Consider the following 17,426-nt stretch of genomic DNA (forward strand, 5'->3'; position numbering starts at 1 on the left):
GTGATTGATGTTGTAACATTGTGTGAGGCCTGGGGAGGCCTCGTAAGCGACCCGCTTGATTAGATTGGCCTGTATCGATCCCTGCTGCCGGAGCATCGACTAATCTCCTGGCGGGGAGAGGGGAATCGATACGCCGGGATTCAGTCACGCTTGAAAACAGAAAGGGTCATTTATTGTAATCAAAGGGCTAAATGAAAAACGTGAGAACAACGCTCCCGTGAGGTTGGACACTGAAACTGCATCTTAGACCTACTGTAAAATGAATGCTGTCCCATCCTGAATCAACTATTCTGTGAGAGAGAGACATAGTTAAAACCTTTCTTCTGTATGTTTTGCTTAATGGCACAGATATTTCCATATAATTAGGAATTAGAATACCAGAATGGACATGGTCTTATGACGCCATTTTGATCAGGGAGTCAGTCAACCATGTCCAGCCAGTGTGATGTGAAGGTAGTGTAAAACAATGAATTTGAAGATTATCTGCACATTATGTTTAGTAGCTAGACAGCCAGCCATTTTAAGTGAAATTATTCAAATATTTGTTCTAATTAACTGCCAATAATATTCCCAAAAAGCAGCTGTGGCATCACCTAGGTGGGTGCTACATGTTGGGCAGTGGAGGAGCAGTAGCTACAGAAGAGTGGGTCCTATGGAGGAACTGACCATAGGAGAAGCAGATGTGGCATCACCTAGGCGGGTGCTACATGTTGGGCAGTGGAGGAGCAGTAGCTACGGAGGAGTGGGTCCTATGGAGGAACTGACCGTAGGAGAAGCAGATGGGGTGTACTGATGAAGCACTCTGGGCCTGTTTGTCAGACTGTCTGTTTCTCTCTGGCTCTACCATCGATGCCCCCTCCCCTGAAGCCACACTGCCTTTCCAATCCAAACTGCCTCATCTCCCAGCCTTTCCAATCCAAACTGCCTCATCTCCCAGCCTTTCCAATCCAAACTGCCTCATCTCCCAGCCTTTCTCCTGAAGCAACACTGCCTTTCCAATCCAAACTGCCTCATCTCCTAGCCTTTCTCCTGAAGCAACACTGCCACCTTTCAATCCAAACTGCCTTAAATTCCAGCCTTTCATCCGAAGCCAAAGGAATATTCAATCTCCATCTCTACCATCTAAGTTTACATTGGTTGTTTGCTTTTTATGCACTTTGACATTTTCTGAAAAGAAAAGCGCTATAAAAGTTATATCAATTATTAACATTCCATACAAACAAATGCAATCAATCCACAGCCATCCAGTGGCTGAAATCCGTTGATGCTAGGACTTAGGCAAGTTGTAAATGTAGCAATATGGATAATGCATCATATTATAACACACAGCTTTCCAAGAAAACAAACATTGAGACATTTGTCTGTTTGCATACATCCTGGAAGATATACAGAATGTGTATAAACTGTAGGCCTAATTATAATTATATGTGAATATTAAGGGTTTCTTGTAATTTAATAGGATCTCTGTATGTCTTTGTGGTGGAATTTGAATGTAGATTAGACTACTTTGCAGTAGCTGTAGGACTTTAAGTCTATGCCGTTTTAGATTGCATCATATACTATATATATTAAGGCCCATATGGATGAAATCACATCAAGCGATAGCAGACACCTGCATAGCTAATGTTTTGGCATGTTGGAGCTGGGTTGGACCAGTTAAAACAGTGAACAGCTGCTCTTGCGATCATTGTCACGAAGCCACACTTCCGCCCCACTCACGTTAGAAGTTCAGAACCAGAAAGTGTAGGCTATACAGAAATAATCATGCTCAATTTGAAAAATCATTAAATGGAATAATGAGGTTTTCTATCATCCTAATCAAGGTGTAGATTAATCTATATATCACACTCAGTGTTCCAACAAATCTGCATGGGATTTCTATTAATGGTATAATTCCAGGAGCTGCTTGTGGATTTACATTTTAGTCATTTAGCTGATGCTCTTATCCAGAGCAACTTACAGGAGCAATTAAGGTTAAAGCGCTTTACTCAAGGGCACAGACAGATTTTTCTGTCGGCTCAGGGATTTGAACCAACAACCTTTCAATGACTGTTCCAATGCTTTAACTGCTAGGCTACCTGCCACCCTAATGCAGTTCCACCGCCGACACGGCCAAAACAAGCGCTTTGCAGATGTCGGCTAAAAAGGATCTGATAAAATAGAGCCCTATGTGTTTTTTATTTGACCCCTTTTTTGATATCCAATTGATAGTTAGTCTTGACCCATCGCTGCGACTCCACTACGGACACAGGAGTGGCAAAATTCAAGCCACACTGCTTCTTGACACACTGCTTGTTAGCCCAGAAACCAGCTGCGCCAACGTGTCTGAGGAAGCACGGTCCAACTGGCGATCGTTGTCAGCTTGCAGGCACCCGGCCCACCACATGGAGTTGCTAGAGCACGATGGGACAAGGACATCCCAGCCGGCCAAACCCTCCCCTAATCCGGACGACGCTGGGCCAAACCCTCCCCTAATCCGGACGACGCTGGGCCAAACCCTCCCCTAATTCGGACGACGCTGGGCCAAACCCTCCCCTAATCCGGACGACGCTGGGCCAAACCCTCCCCTAATCCGGACGACGCTAGGCCAAACCCTCCCCTAATCCGGACGACGCTGGGCCAAACCCTCCCCTAATCCGGACGACGCTGGGCCAAACCCTCCCCTAATCCGGACGACGCTGGGCCAAACCCTCCCCTAATCCGGACGACGCTGGGCCAAACCCTCCCCTAATTCGGACGACGCTGGGCCAAACCCTCCCCTAATCCGGACGACGCTGGGCCAAACCCTCCCCTAATCCGGACGACGCTGGGCCAAACCCTCCCCTAATCCGGACGACGCTGGGCCAATTGTGCGCCGCCTCATTCGTCTCCCGGTCACGGCAGCTGTGACACAGCCTGGGATCGAACTCGGTGCTGTTGTGACGCCTCAACGTTCTAAGACAACGCAGTGACTTAGACCGTTGCGCCGCCCTATGTTTTTTATTGGTATACCAAATCTGGGCCAGAACCATAATAAAGACGTGTAAATGTTGCAACAAAAAGTCTGTTGTAATGACCTGTATTACTCTGTAGATAAGGTATAGATCAGCACACAACGCAGACACGAATATAGGGCATGTTATCTCAGTCTAAAGTCTGTAGTCTCATTAAATATGGGTGTGTGTACACACCAGAGAGTGTTTGTGTGAGTGCATACACACCAGAGAGGGTTTGTGTGAGTGCATACACACCAGAGAGGGTTTGTGTGAGTGCATACACACCAGAGAGGGTTTGTGTGAGTGCATACACACCAGAGAGGGTTTGTGTGGGACTCGGTTCTAGGCCCTCTACTCTCTCTCTCTTTACACCAAGTCACTCGGCTCCGTCATATCCGGGCTCTCCTTTTATTGCTCAACTACTTCTCCTTCCCCCCCTTCTGACACCCAGGTGGTGACACGCATCTCTGTGTGCCTGGCAGACATCTCAACATCTCAAGCGCAACAAAACGGACCTGCTACTCCTCCCAGGGAAGGCCTGCCCACTCCAAGACCTCTCCATCATGGTTTACAACTCCACGGTGTCCCCCTCCCAGGGTGCAAAGAACCTTGGCGTGACCCTGGACAACACCCTGTCATTCTCTGCAAACATCAAAGCAGTGACTTGCTCCTGCAGGTTCATGCTCTACAACATCCGTAGAGTACGACCTTTCCTCACACAGGAAGCGGCGCAGGTCCTAATCCAGCCACTTGTCCTCTCCCATCTGGACTACTGCAACTCGCTGTTGGCTGGGCTCCCCGCTTGTGCCATCAAAGCCCTGCAACTTATCCAGAAGGCTGCAGCCCACCTGGTGTTCAACCTTCCCAGGTTCTCTCATGTCACCCTGCTCCCCCGCACACTCCACTAACTTCCAGTCGAAGCTCGCATCATGAAACCGGGCCTCTTTGAAGAGGATCTTAAATAACGCTCACGACGCCCCCAAAAAACACGTATTTTCCTACTAGCACTGACTTTGCTGATCCTTTGTTGAGAGAAAATGTATTTGATACAATTGTGATGTGTATCACCAAGCTACTTTAAGATGAATGTACTAATTGTAAATCGCTCTGGATTAGAGCATCTACCAAATGATTGAAATGTAAAAACGTGTTCTCAGAGGAACAGCCAGACCTGCTGGTGAGCCTCCAACACATTCATAACTTTTCTCCCTCCCTTCATTGTTCCTAGTCTCTTTCACACTCCCTCTCATACCCCACTCAAAATAATGCACAGTATATACAATATCTCAGTGGAGGCTGGTGGGAGGAGGTATAGGAAAACCGGCTCATTGTAATGGGTGAAAAATGTAGTTTCCATGTTTGATTCCATTCCAGCCATTACAATGAACCCATCTTATAGCACTTCCCACGTGCCTCCACTGCAGTATACAAATATGCTATAATATACACTGAGTGTCCAAAACATTAAGAACACCTGCTCTCTCCATGACCAGGTGAAAGCTATGATCCCTTATTGATGTCACATGTTAAATCCACTTCAATCAGTTTAGATGAAGGGGAGGAGACAGGTTAAAGAAGGATTTTAAGCCTTGAGACATATTGTGTATGTGTGCATTCAAAGGGTGAATGGGCAAGAGTAAATATTGAAGTGCCTTTAAACGTGCCATGGTAGGACGTGCCAGGTGCCCTGGTTTGAGTGTTAAGAACTGCAACGTTGCTGGGTTTTTCACACAACAGTTTCCTGTGTATCAAAAATGGTCCACCACTCAAAGGACATCCAGCCAACTTAACTGTGGGAAGCACTGGAGTCAACATGGCCAGCATCCCTGTGGAACACTTGACACCTTGTAAAGTCCATGCCAACGAATGGCAGCTGATCTTAGGGAAAATGGAGGTGCAACTCAATATTAGGAAGGTGTTCCTAATGTTTTGTAGGCTCAGCGTAGATTAAAAGACATAGCTTGTCGTGTAAAATCGTGAACATTGTTAAAATGAATACAGAATAATTACTCTCCCTCCCCCTTTCTCATCAGCACCTTCAATCTCTTGCCAATAATTAATCAATAAGTAAACTTGACAGATTTATATTTTATTACAAACCATGTAAATCCATATCATTAGATTCTAAGCCACTCAGACATACACACATGCACATTTTCCAGTCAAACACACACCTTTCCTTCAAAATTCACTCATTCTGCGATCAGTCTCTGGTTCATTGTCTGTTCCACTTTCCTCAATCTGTTTCCTCTTTCCTTCACTCTCCTCTTCCTTCCTTCCTCCCCTCTTCTCTTCAGAAGTTTCCTGTATGTTCAGTTTTGTCTAATGGTTAAGGTTGGGATTTGAGGAGGATATGCTGATCCTAGGTCTGTCCCTACAAGCATCTCTTACCTGGAGCCCCAAAAAGGAAGGGCGGATAAAAGATCAGGACATGACGTTACAAACAAGGAAGACATCATTCACGTGAGTCGCGTTCCATTTCCTCATTCTCCAAGTGGTGGGCAGGTCTATAGCGGCTCACGCCCCTCCCATCCACCACTTGGAGGGCGGGGTTTCGGCAGGTGTTGTCCATGCTGCCCAATGAGGTGTACCTGTCAGGAGACGGACAGAGGACTCAGTCAGAGACTAGGACGGGGGAATAGACAGTGAGAGGAAACAGAGGACATGCTTGATTAAGGTGTGTATGTCTTCTTACCCTTTATCATATAGAATACAGTAGGGCACATATAGAGTCCTCAGGAATGACCAGATATCATGATACGTCCAGTCCTGATGGAGACAGAGGGAGGGAGAGAAACCAAGAAAGGGGGAGAGAGACACACAGAGAGAGAAGGAAAGAGGGAGGAAGAGAGAGCATGAGAGCACGATCTTCGTGTCTGGGTTGGCGCCCCCCCTTGGGTTGTGCCGTGGCGGAGATCTTTGTGGGCTATACTCGGCCTTGTCTCAGGATGGTAAGTTGGTGGTTGAAGATATCCCTCTAGTGGTGTGGGGGCTGTGCTTTGGCAAAGTGGGTAGGGTTATATCTTTGTTTGGCCCTGTCCGGGGGTATCATCGGGTGGGGCCACAGTGTCTCCTGACCCCTCCTGTCTCAGCCTCCAGTATTTATGCTGCAGTAGTTTGTGTTTACGTTTAAGTTTGTGTCAGTTTGCTATATCTGGAGTCCTGTGTGAATTTAAGTATGCTCTCTCTAATTCTCTCTAGGAGGACCAAAGCCCTAGGACCATGCCTCAGGACTACCTGGCATGATGACTCCTTGCTGTCCCCAGTCCACCTGGCCGTGCTGCTGCACCAGTTTCAATTGTTCTGCCTGCGGCTATGGAGCCCTGACCTGTTCACCGGACGTGCTACCTGTCCCAGACCTGCTGTTTTCAACTCTCTAGAAACAGCAGGAGCGGTAGAGTGTTTTGTAGGCTCTCAATGATCGGCTATGAAAAGCCAACTGACATTTACTCCTGAGGTGCTGACTTGCAGCTACTGTGATTATTATTATTTGATCATGCTGGTCATCTATGAACATTTGAACATCTTGGCCATGTTCTGTTATAATCTCCACCCGGCACAGCCAGAAGAGGACTGGCCACCCCACATAGCCTGGTTCCTCTCTAGGTTTTGGCTTTCTAGGGAGTTTTCCTAGCCACCGTGCTTCTACACCTGCATTGCTTGCTGTTTGTGGTTTTAGGCTGGGTTTCTGTACAGCACTTTGAGATATCAGCTGATGTAAGAAGGGCTATATAAATACATTTGATTTAGATTTTTTTTTTAATTATAAAGTATATCACACACACCCTCAGAAAGGGAACATTGCAAGCATCATGTCTCACCAGCAGGGGGTTGACCCTCATGTAGTCTGGCCATCCAGGGTCAGTGAGACACATGGGTGTGAGTGTGTGTGAGTAGGGGTCACTCCTCCTGGTGCCCATACACACAGCTCTCAGCTCCGGCCTCCTCTCCTGTACCTCAGTCAACGCCTGCCGAATACTGCCCTCCACTGAGAAAATCTCCAGGTCATACCTATGGGAGACAGGATGGAGCTCTGCTAAATAGTGAGCCAAAATCTCTTTATAATAATACTGTAATACATTTTATTATCAGAGTTTTGCTCATTTGCTCAAACTCAAAAGATGCAATGCAGATCAAGCTACAATAAAGCTACAACCATACACAGACTTGTTGGGGACAGAAAAAAAGTACATACAGTGGAGCAAAAAGTATTTAGTCATCCACCAATTGTGCAAGTTCTCCCACTTAAGATGAGAGAGGCCTGTAATTTTCATCATAGGTACACTTCAACTATGACAGACAAAATTAGAAAAAAAAATCCAGAAAATCACATTGTAGGATTTCTAATGAATTAATTTGCAAATTATGTTGGAAAATAAGTATTTGGTCAATAACAAAAGTTTTCCACCATAATTTGCAAATAAATTCATTAAAAATCCTACAATGTGATTTTCCGGATTTTTTTCTTCTCATTTTGTCTGTCATGTTGAAGTGTACCTATGATGAAAATTACAGGCCTCATCTTTTTAAGTGGGAGAACTTGCACAATTGGTGGCTGACTAAATACTTTTGCCCCACTGTAGCTAACAGAGGTGCAGTATATAGGGATTGAGGAAACGACCTAGCGATGCTAACGCTAACTACAGAGACTGATAGCTTACCTCTTTATTGTGTCCTGGAGGAATCTCTCCATCTCTGGGAAGGGAGAGACTATGCGAATGTACAGAGCCTTTACCTTGTCCTTACCCTCCGGATACCGCCTGTGAGGGAGGGGGAGAGAGAGAGAATAAATACGAGGTAGATTTTCCCAGTAAACAATCAATTCAGACAGGAGAACACAATATGGGTTAAAAGTCACATATCGTCTCATTCCTTCATTCTGTGTAGACAGAAAACTGTATTGCCTTCTCTCTCTCACCGTTTCAGTGCAGCGTAATATAGATGTAGTAGAGCAGTGCAGTCTTTGCCTCCATTGAAGCCCACACAGATCTCCCCTGCCAAATACTGATCCAGAGCAGTCTCTATGGTCTTCAGAGCGTTTGCCACTTTATCACCCAGTGGTGTGCCTATGGGAGATGGAGTTCATACAGACAGTTGGAATCATGGGAAATGTTGTCACTGTCATTTTTTATGGGTACTCTACCTGTCCCTCCCTCCACCACCCCTCCCTCCTTTGGTCTCTCACACACCGCTGTTGGCCAGGGTGTAGACCTCCTCAGTAGCGATGGACACAGGGTCCGTGACCAGGGGAACCACACTGCCTTTGGGCATCTCCTCCAGCAGCTGAGCCCGGGCCTTCTCCACCTCCTCAGAGCTGTCTGAATCCAGCACCAGCCTGACCCGGTGGTAGTTACTGAGCCAGTCAGGGTAGGAGCCCAGAGCCACCCTCTTCCCCCAGCCCGCCTGCAGGCGGGTCAGCACCGGGGCGATCAACGCCTCGTCTGCATCCACAAACACCTACAACACAACACGGGGAATACATAACATTATAGTAGGCATCCATTGCAGCAGTGGTCCTGTGCAGGCTTTGCTCCAGCCCAGCACAAACACAGCTGATTCAGCTCATCAAGGTCTTGATGATTAGTCCATAACTTGAGTCAGAGGTGTTAAATCTGAGATGGAACACAAGCCTGCACACCCTGTGGGTCTCCAGGACCAGGAGTGAAGCGACATTTGTCTGTTGAAAACCTCCTGTCGACTGTATTGTAGTGGAGTCAGACGGTTGGTCACCTCACCTCTCGTGTGTGGAAGGTGGTCCCTGAGCCAGCGAACAGGTGCTCTAGACCGTTGAAGGCTCTCTCCAACAGAGACGGGATCCCAGGGAAGATGTAGACGTTACGCACACTCACCTGGGAATGTCAGAGACGGAGTCAGAACCACGACCAGCAAGCATCTCCAGACTCTTAAAGCCGGTGGCTCCAACGCACTCATATCTCCTATCATTCAAATATATTTTACCTGGTTTCAGACACTGACCATCAGGTAGAACGTTCATGTTTTCTACATGATATCATGTTATACTACAGCGTATAAGTATACTCATTTCTGATTGGCTAGAAGGGCATTCTAGGATGACATTAAAACCAGATAACTGGACAGTTGGAAAAGATATCGGGACGCCTTGCAATCATGAAAATTGTAAACGCATGTCCAACGAGAAAAAAAACACTTATCTAGCTAGCGTCTATTTGTTTTTGCAGAGACATGTTTTGGAGCATCTGATGACCTAACGTGGTGAGTGATGAACATGAATCTCTCTGGACAATACCAATGTTCCCTCTAAACTGTGCGTGTGCACAGGCACGACACAGTAGAAATATCAGCCTGCAAAGAAAAGCATGAGATTGAAATTCACTTAACTTTCCAGTTTTTGCCCCTTAGTTAACACTGAACGTTTCCCTTTACTGTGGGAATTGTGATCGAATCAACACAATATTAGCCACTTTCAATGCAATCTACTTAGTATCCTAAACTAACTAAGCAAGGGATTTTTTGGTAGGCAGAACGCATCGGAGAAGGATTCTGTTCAGCCCTTACTCTTCACAGACATGTGCGGCATAACCAATCAGAGCAGCAGTAGCCTACATGCAAATAGACCATTGCCATATATGGATCTGTACAAAAGCTGAAGAACATACGCACATCCAGGTACTTTTCGCAGGTGAATTTATGGAAAGCGCTGCACACTGCTCCCAAACTGTTTCACTAAGTGACATCACTGAGTACTGCCCATATATATACACTGCTCAAAAAAATAAAGGGAACACTTAAACACAATGTAACTCCAAGTCAATCACACTTCTGTGAAATCAAACTGTCCACTTAGGAAGCAACACTGATTGACAATACATTTCACATGCTATTGTGCAAATGGAATAGACAACAGGTGGAAATTATTGGCAATTAGCAAGACACTGCCAATAAAGGAGTGGTTCTGCAGGTGGTGACCACAGACCACTTCTCAGTTCCTATGCTTCCTGGCTGATGTTTTGGTCACTTTTGAATGCTGGCGGTGCTTTCACTCTAGTGGTAGCATGAGACGGAGTCTACAACCCACACAAGTGGCTCAGGTAGTGCAGCTCATCCAGGATGGCACATCAATGCGAGCTGTGGCAAGAGGGTTTGCTGTGTCTGTCAGCGTAGTGTCCAGAGCATGGAGGCGCTACCAGGAGACAGGCCAGTACATCAGGAGACGTGGAGGAGGCCGTAGGAGGGCAACCCAGCAGCAGGACCGCTACCTCCGCCTTTGTGCAAGGAGGAGCAGGAGGAGCACTGCCAGAGCCCTGCAAAATGACCTCCAGCAGGCCACAAATGTGCATGTGTCTGCTCAAACGGTCAGAAATAGACTCCATGAGGGTGTATGAGGGCCTGACGTCCACAGGTGGGGGTTGTGCTTACAGCCCAACACCGTGCAGGATGTTTGGCATTTGCCAGAGAACACCAAGATTGGCAAATTCGCCACTGGCGCCCTGTGCTCTTCACAGATGAAAGCAGGTTCACACTGAGCACATGTGACAGTCTGGAGATGCCGTGGAGGACGTTCTGCTGCCTGCAACATCCTCCAGCATGACCGGTTTGGCGGTGGGTCAGTCATGGTGTGGGGTGGCATTTCTTTGGGGCGCCGCACAGCCCTCCATGTGCTGTGCATGATTTCCTGCAAGACAGGAATGTCAGTGTTCTGCCATGGCCAGCTAAGAGCCCGGATCTCAATCCCATTGAGCACGTCTGGGACCTGTTGGATCGGAGGGTGAGGGCAAGGGCCATTCCCCCCAGAAATGTCCAGGAACTTGCAGGTGCCTTGAAGGAAGAGTGGGGTAACATCTCACAGCAAGAACTGGCAAATCTGGTGCAGTCCATCAAGAGGAGATGCACTGCAGCACTTAATGCAGCTGGTGGCCACACCAGATACTGACTGTTACGTTTGATTTTGACCCCCCCCTTTGTTCAGGGACACATTATTCCATTTCTGTTAGTCACATGTCTGTGGAACTTGTTCAGTTTATGTCTCAGTTGTTGAATCTTATGTTCATACAAATATTTACACGTTAAGTTTGCTGATATATATATATATATATAGATAGATATATAGAAAAATAATGGTCCCTCCACCCCCACCTGGGACATGGATGCCCGATGAAGGGTCGAAACGTTCTAAATAAAATCACCTGGGAGCATGAGCAGCAGTGTGCGGCGTTATCCTTTTTGTTTTCCATATATGGATCTGTGCCATTCACTTTGAACTGGACTGTTTACAGCATTAGCAGTCGTGAGGAGATGAGCTTGTTTTGAGATCAAAAGTGTGAGCTGCATGTAGCCACTTGTGCACATTTGTTCATATTCTCTGCTATTTAGTGAGTTATTAGTCCAGTTATAGATAATTTGTAGTCAGCAATGGGGGAGTGGTTGTTTTCTACATGAGCACAAAATGTGTACATGTCTAGCCATCTTTGAGATGCAAGTCAGGTAAAGAGCTTTTTTTGTCTTAAAAGGGGCAGTGTTGTGTTTTGGGACAGGCTTGAATAAGATAATTAACCAATAGGCAGATTGTAGCATCATTTCTCTGTAATAATGGTATGGGAATAATAATGCTTTTTATTTTGTGAAGTGGTTTCTTGCATCAAACAACATTTTCAGTCACCTCGTCTGAAGGACAAGTGGATAAACAGGTTAATGTCAAGCCCTGCATGTTTTTTCAAAAGTCTCATGGAATGTAGGCCGACATCGAGCACCACAATTCGGCTGCTACTGTAAGCTGACGATGGAACAGCTATTTCCATGTACAAATATTATGGAATGCATTTTCTCCATTGTTTTTGGTGGTAGGCTACTCTGGTAGGTCAAATAGGCACAGTAGCCTACTTGACCACTGTCTGAAAACTGTAACTTAATGCAAGTACAGCCTCAGTAAATGTGTGCTGGAAGTTGCACAGAATTTTCACAACATTCAAGTTTGCGCTCAGCAGACCTGAAATTGTGCCAAAAAATGTTTTGCAGTCATGACACAAGTGGCGCCATGCTGTCAAATCCTGCCGCATACTTCTAGTTTGACCAGCTGTTTTCAGACAATTGTATTTTTACCCCCATTTGGTTGTCATATTGGCAGGTTTGCTAGCAACAAACTATTTAGCTAGCTTCTAGCCTAGTGTTTGATCTGCAATGCGATCTCCTCGTAATGAACAGTGTCGACTGTCCTGATGAGAAGGCAAACTTTTTTAGCTATACCAGGCAAAATCGGGCATTATCAGCTCATTGTTATCGATTTATTCAAATGAATGTCAATAGAAAACATCTACTTTGCTGTTAATCTTGCTGAAGAGTTTGACTGTGTTAGCCATAGCTAGCTGGCTAGCTAGCAAGCAAGGGATAAGAATGTTGGCAGTGCGCATGGCAATGGGACAAAGAACAAACGACTGGGTCACGTCCATAAATATCGAACTAATCATAATGAACCCCTGGGTCGAGTCTTTAGCAACCAAAATATGAGTATGAATTTGCTTATACGAGTGAAAATATCAATGGATTTTCTTTTCTACCGGTAAATGTGTGCTTAGTATTTTTTCTTTGGCAAATGTAGTATAAACGAATGCAACAAACAAACGCAACAAAATAAACTTTGCTGTTATTCGGCTGCAGAGGTCGGGACTGTGTTGCTGTAGCTAGTTGGCGCCGCCTGCCACTCTGCCGTCCGTTGTTTCCAAGGTAATGTACAGAACGTGGGTGTTTATCCCTTACATGTTAAAGGAGTCAGATGATTCATTTTGCATCATAATGATGATGTGGCAAGTGACGCATTACTTCCTGAAAGTCCAATATCTTGACTTGACTGCTAACATTCAAAACATTTAGGGACTGTATCAACAGTGGACTAATGAGAAAGAAAATACCAAAACATATTTTTTTTAACAGTAGTCAGCCACTGACCAGTGGGTAGCGTAGTGGCTTTCCAGTCTGAGGGTCAGTGCCGTAGTTAAGCTTGGCCGAGCGGGGGACCATGGCTAGCTTCATGGCTGCATTCTCCCTATCCACCACCCCAAAAAACTCCTCCACCAAACGGGTCAGCTCCGGGTGGGCATGCAGTTCCTCCTCGAACGCCATGGCAACACTCTCGAAGGTGACGTCGTCATGGGTGGGGCCTATTCCCCCAGAGGTAAGCAGGTGTGTGTACTGTGGGGCCAGGAGGGCCACCTCCTTAGAGATGACCTCCTGCTGGTCAGGGATTACTGTGACACGCTGGACACACACTCCCAGCTTCCTCAGCGCTCGAGACAGGAAGGCACTGTTAGTGTCCACTGTGTGACCCTGAGAGAGAGTGGGTGGGTAGAGGGAGGGAGAGAGAGAGAGAGACTCTTTAGATTAGCTAATTCCTAAGAGATAGGGACTTCAGGAGGAGGTTGTTGTCAGAGATCAGGCATATTCCACTCAGTACCAAGCCCCCATCTCCAGTATCACCTTGAGTATCTCGTCCCCGATGATGAGGATGGCTGCTGTGACAGCACCCCCCTTCTGTTGACAGGAGGTACCGCAGCTCTGGTGATTCTGGGCCATGGTTACAGTGGTGACCTGGACCTGGGCGGCCACTCGCCTCACACGCACCGCTGCTCTACTCAGCCTGGACACAGCCTGCAGCATCCAGACCTGAGACAGAAAGAGTGGGGGAAGAGAACCAACTAGAGAGGGAGGCAGGGAAGGAGATGGACATGGAGGGTGAGTTATGGAGGAGTAGAAGATAGGGAGAAATGGGAGAATGGGAGAATGGACAGCAATAAGTTTGTCATCATATTTACATAAGGCAGGGAGGGTAGACCAGGGGAGGAGTGTTACATACACAGGATTTCACCATAAATTATTGTCCAGTTAGCTACTTATTCTATTTGAAATCGAAGCATTAACTTGAAGTTATGGTGGCTCAAATGTGTTGCTGTCTAAGTTCAAGATACATGTCTGCTGTAGTTATAAGCCACCTGCCTATCTAGAGTGGCAGCCCTCATTCTCCACTTGTTCTGCCAGTCACATTATGTTAAAGGTCTCCAAAGCGCACACATCCCTGGGTCGCTCCTCTTTTCAGTTTGCTGCAGCTGGTGACTGGAACGAGCTGCAACAAAACACTCAAACTGGACAGTTTTATCTCAATCTCTTCATTCAAAGACTCAATCATGGACACTCTTACTGACAGTTGTGGCTGCTTTGTGTGATGTACCTTCTCTACCTTGTCTCTACCTTCTTGACCTTTGTGCTGTTGACTTTTCCCAATAATGTTTGTACAGTGTTTTTGTGCTGCTACCATTGTGTTGCTACTGTACCATACAGTGTTGTCATGTTTTGCTGCCTTGTTATGTTGTCGTCTTAGGTCTCTCTTTATGCAGTGTTGTGTCTCTTGGTGTGTTTTGTCCTTTATTTAGATAGGATTTATTAGTTTAATCCCAGGTCCCCGTCCCTACAGGAGTAGGCCGTCATTGTAAATAACTATTTGTTCTTCACTGACTTACCTAGTTAAATAAAGGCTAAATAAACAAAAGTAAAGGGCGATCTCGCCACGGTCATTCGGCGAGGAACAAGCCAGCCACAACCATTGCATTGGACCAGATACGGAAAAGGAAGCGAGACATCCCACTCGCACATATTTTTCAGGTTCATATTAAGTCAATGAACCAAGCAGACCAGATCCAGCTGCTATCCCTAAAGCAGACCGGAACTATGACAACTGCTTTCAAAGGTAAACGGCCTGCGTAAGATATCTTAATTTAGCCTACATCATATGCTAACAGCTAGCTAGTTAACCCCTGCGCAACGCGCACATGAGTTTGTATGTAACCATGATCATTAGTTTAATGGCAACATGATACCCTTTCTACAGATCATAATTTATCTCTGCTGTGACAATAGATAGCAACAATCGTGTATTTGATAACCCGTGTAATCAACAGACAAGTGCTTACCCTAAATTCTCATACGTCCTCGTAATGTATTAGCCGACAAAACTGCATGTCCTTCAAAGACTGGGCGGCTCTGGCGGGCCAATCAAGAGCAATAAATTCACATCTCTGAATCCAGAAAGCCAATGAGCTGTGAGAAGGCGGGACGAAATGTTACCACGTGTTTGTTTGTGTAGCGGAAGTACAGGGTGTGCAGTGTTGCACTGTCTAGAAGGGATACAACTTTCTTCGTAGTAGGTTTAGCCTAACGTGAGCAGTAGGTTATGAGAACTAGGTCAAGGTTAGGAAAAGAGTTAGGATTAGCTAAAAAAAAAAAAACATACTTTTGACGTGAAATTTCACAACCTGTATCCCTTCTAGACAAGACCCTGATAACATGCACCCACCCAGAGTATGCCTACAATATTATTTTATGATTATAACATTATTATTATATTAGCCTCGATTAAGCCTATCTGTCACAGAGTTTACAATTCTTACAATGATTTGTGATAAACCATAACAAAAACAATAAGTAGGCAGTAGAATGTAGATGACTGTCCTTTGTATGTTAATTGGTAGAGCATGGCGCTTGGGTTGTAGGTTGGATTCCCAGGTTGGACCAATACAAAGAAGGATTAAAATATGCACTCACTGCTGTAAATCGCTCTGGGTCGTCTGCTAAATGTAAATGTTTTTATTTTTTACTTTCTAATACTGTCAAGTACAATTATTAATATGTGCGCGTGTAAATATGGTATCTACCAGCAGAGGACTCCAGTGAACAGTATTCACTATGCATAAATGACTGGGCTACATGGATATATCTAGACTATAGGCTATTTATCATATTTTACCTATTCAATAAGGGTCTATTCTATTATTGAACATTATTTGGTCTCAGTGATCCAATCATAAACATTATGATCTGCTATTCAGGTTTGTTCTCGTGCTCCTCGGTCAAGAAATGTTGTAGCCTAAAACATAGGCATTACAGTTGCACTATGCAAATAATAATGTGTGATTCAACAAAGACTGTGTCAATGTGGTTTCATGTTAGTTTACTCAGTTATACGGTAGGCTGGTTTGTTATTGTGCGAAGTTATCGTTTTGCGCAATCCCTTTCTTTCAAGGCCGCTCAACCGCGGCCCAGGTGCAGAGAACCACACAAACTGAGTGGCAAATGACGTTACCGTTTGTTCGCGGAAGTGGCTTTTTTGTGTTAGTAGAAAGGGGAGGAAAGGAAGAGAAACTAAAGAAGAAAAGTTTCAGCACTCTTTCTAAAGAAATTCATATGCACACTGTACGACAGCTGGCATTTTGAACCTTCGCATTCAGCCACTTGTGTAATTTAGTTAGAGGTAGGCCTACGGGACAACAACAGCTGGGAGAAAACAAGAGGCACAAAAGGAACAAGGAGGAAGATAGCTGGTAAGTTCTCCTGACAAAAGTTCACCACACTTCTCAGGGCATGGTTTGGGCTTGAATCTTAAGGGCTGCGTGTTGTAACGTGGTAGAGAGACGTTTTAGGACATTCGAATACTAAAGCAATAACATTCTGTCTGATAGATGAATATTATTTGCTATAGGCCGAGTGTAGGCTGCCTTACTTTTTGTTGTGCCATCAGTTCGATGTTGGCGAAACCATCTTTTGCTGATATCTATTCTAGCAAGACTGCTGAGTTCAGTATAGCCGTACTACGAAAAATGTCGTTATTGTAACATTGCGAAATATAGCCTAGTGATATAAAGTAACTAGCCTAGGCCGCACATTAAACATTGTATCCATTCAACAGAAGTCGCAAACAGCCGTGTTGTCACTTTTGGGTGTTTTCAAAATAAAAGTGGTTTGCTGCATAGGCTACTAGAAATAGTCAGTTCTGTAGGCCTGGGTTCCTGTGATATCATTACTTTCCTCACAACAAGTTGTCCAACTCTGTCATTTAAACTGTTCTGGTAACACTTTATAGACCTACATGAGTACTAATACCGTAACAAGAAAAGTAACCGCATTGTTTGTATTGACGTGTTGTTTACGTACTACTATAGCAATATGGAGTTTTGTTTGTTTTTCTACACGTGGAACAGGAAGTGGCCACTATTCTGCTTATGTAAACTCCACAATACCTACTATGCAATGGAAACTACGCTACCATTCTTACAATGTAAAAACATGTTACTGCAAGAAAATTACTAAATGAATCCCAGTGTTACCACACAGGTTTAGAGAAACTGAATCTAAAGTCTGACTAAACAGGCTGGTTTTGGCTTTCTGTAAATGCTCTAGTTCTTTTTCAGCGACCTAATCAGAAGTTAGGATTACACCACATTTCTGTGATGTGCAATATAGATCTTTAGCATATTGTCAAGGTGGCATTCTCATGGAGATGATTTAATGTTTCAATTGGTCTAGGTTCTATATTGTCATGGAAGTGTAACTATATGTTTCAGACAACAACGATCATTTAAATCATCTGTAACAAGCCCTGACTAAAACAGTGCTCTGTAGTAGGATATGTGCCATACAGAACATTCAACA

General features: G+C 45.1%; 2 protein-coding genes across 5 annotated transcripts in view; one reads left to right on the forward strand and one right to left on the reverse strand.

The window, feature by feature from the left end:
• Positions 1-5,043: 5,043 nt before the first annotated feature.
• On the reverse strand, positions 5,044-16,658 carry LOC109901649 (FAD synthase-like). Of its 2 annotated transcripts, none has more exons than XM_031787434.1 (10): positions 16,498-16,658; positions 13,425-13,642; positions 12,897-13,274; positions 8,711-8,824; positions 8,165-8,432; positions 7,894-8,041; positions 7,637-7,735; positions 6,797-6,986; positions 5,671-5,744; positions 5,044-5,566 (listed from the first exon to the last, which is right to left on the reverse strand). In XM_031787434.1, the coding sequence occupies exons 2-10, from the start codon at positions 13,602-13,604 to the stop codon at positions 5,431-5,433; spliced, it is 1,587 nt and encodes a 528-aa protein (XP_031643294.1). In that variant the 5' UTR covers positions 13,605-13,642; positions 16,498-16,658; the 3' UTR covers positions 5,044-5,430. The 2 variants fall into 2 exon arrangements, with proteins under 2 accessions (XP_031643294.1, XP_031643293.1); XM_031787433.1 differs by lacking the exon at positions 16,498-16,658 and adding an exon at positions 14,912-15,041.
• The window catches only part of LOC109901647 (SHC-transforming protein 1-like), a 30,296-nt gene continuing 28,914 nt past the window's right edge, over positions 16,045-17,426 (forward strand). For 2 of the 3 annotated variants that reach the window (XM_031787431.1, XM_031787432.1), the window contains exon 1: positions 16,046-16,318. The gene's annotated coding sequence lies outside the window, so the exon portion shown is untranslated. Of the gene's footprint in view, positions 16,319-17,426 lie in introns of all 3 variants that reach the window. The other variant, XM_031787430.1, reaches the window with a different exon arrangement.

Source organism: Oncorhynchus kisutch, linkage group LG13 (assembly GCF_002021735.2).
Source record: "Oncorhynchus kisutch isolate 150728-3 linkage group LG13, Okis_V2, whole genome shotgun sequence".
Lineage (NCBI taxonomy): Eukaryota > Metazoa > Chordata > Actinopteri > Salmoniformes > Salmonidae > Oncorhynchus > Oncorhynchus kisutch.

Coding starts and splice junctions, on each gene's coding strand:
- LOC109901649 (XM_031787434.1), bottom strand. CDS start 13,604: ATGCTGCAGGCTGTGTCCAGGCTGAGTAGAGCAGCGGTGCGTGTGAGG. Junction 8,825..12,896: donor AGCCACTACGCTACCCACTG/GTCAGTGGCTGA, acceptor TGACATTCCCAG/GTGAGTGTGCGTAACGTCTA. Junction 5,745..6,796: donor TGAGGGTCAACCCCCTGCTG/GTGAGACATGAT, acceptor TGTCTCCATCAG/GACTGGACGTATCATGATAT.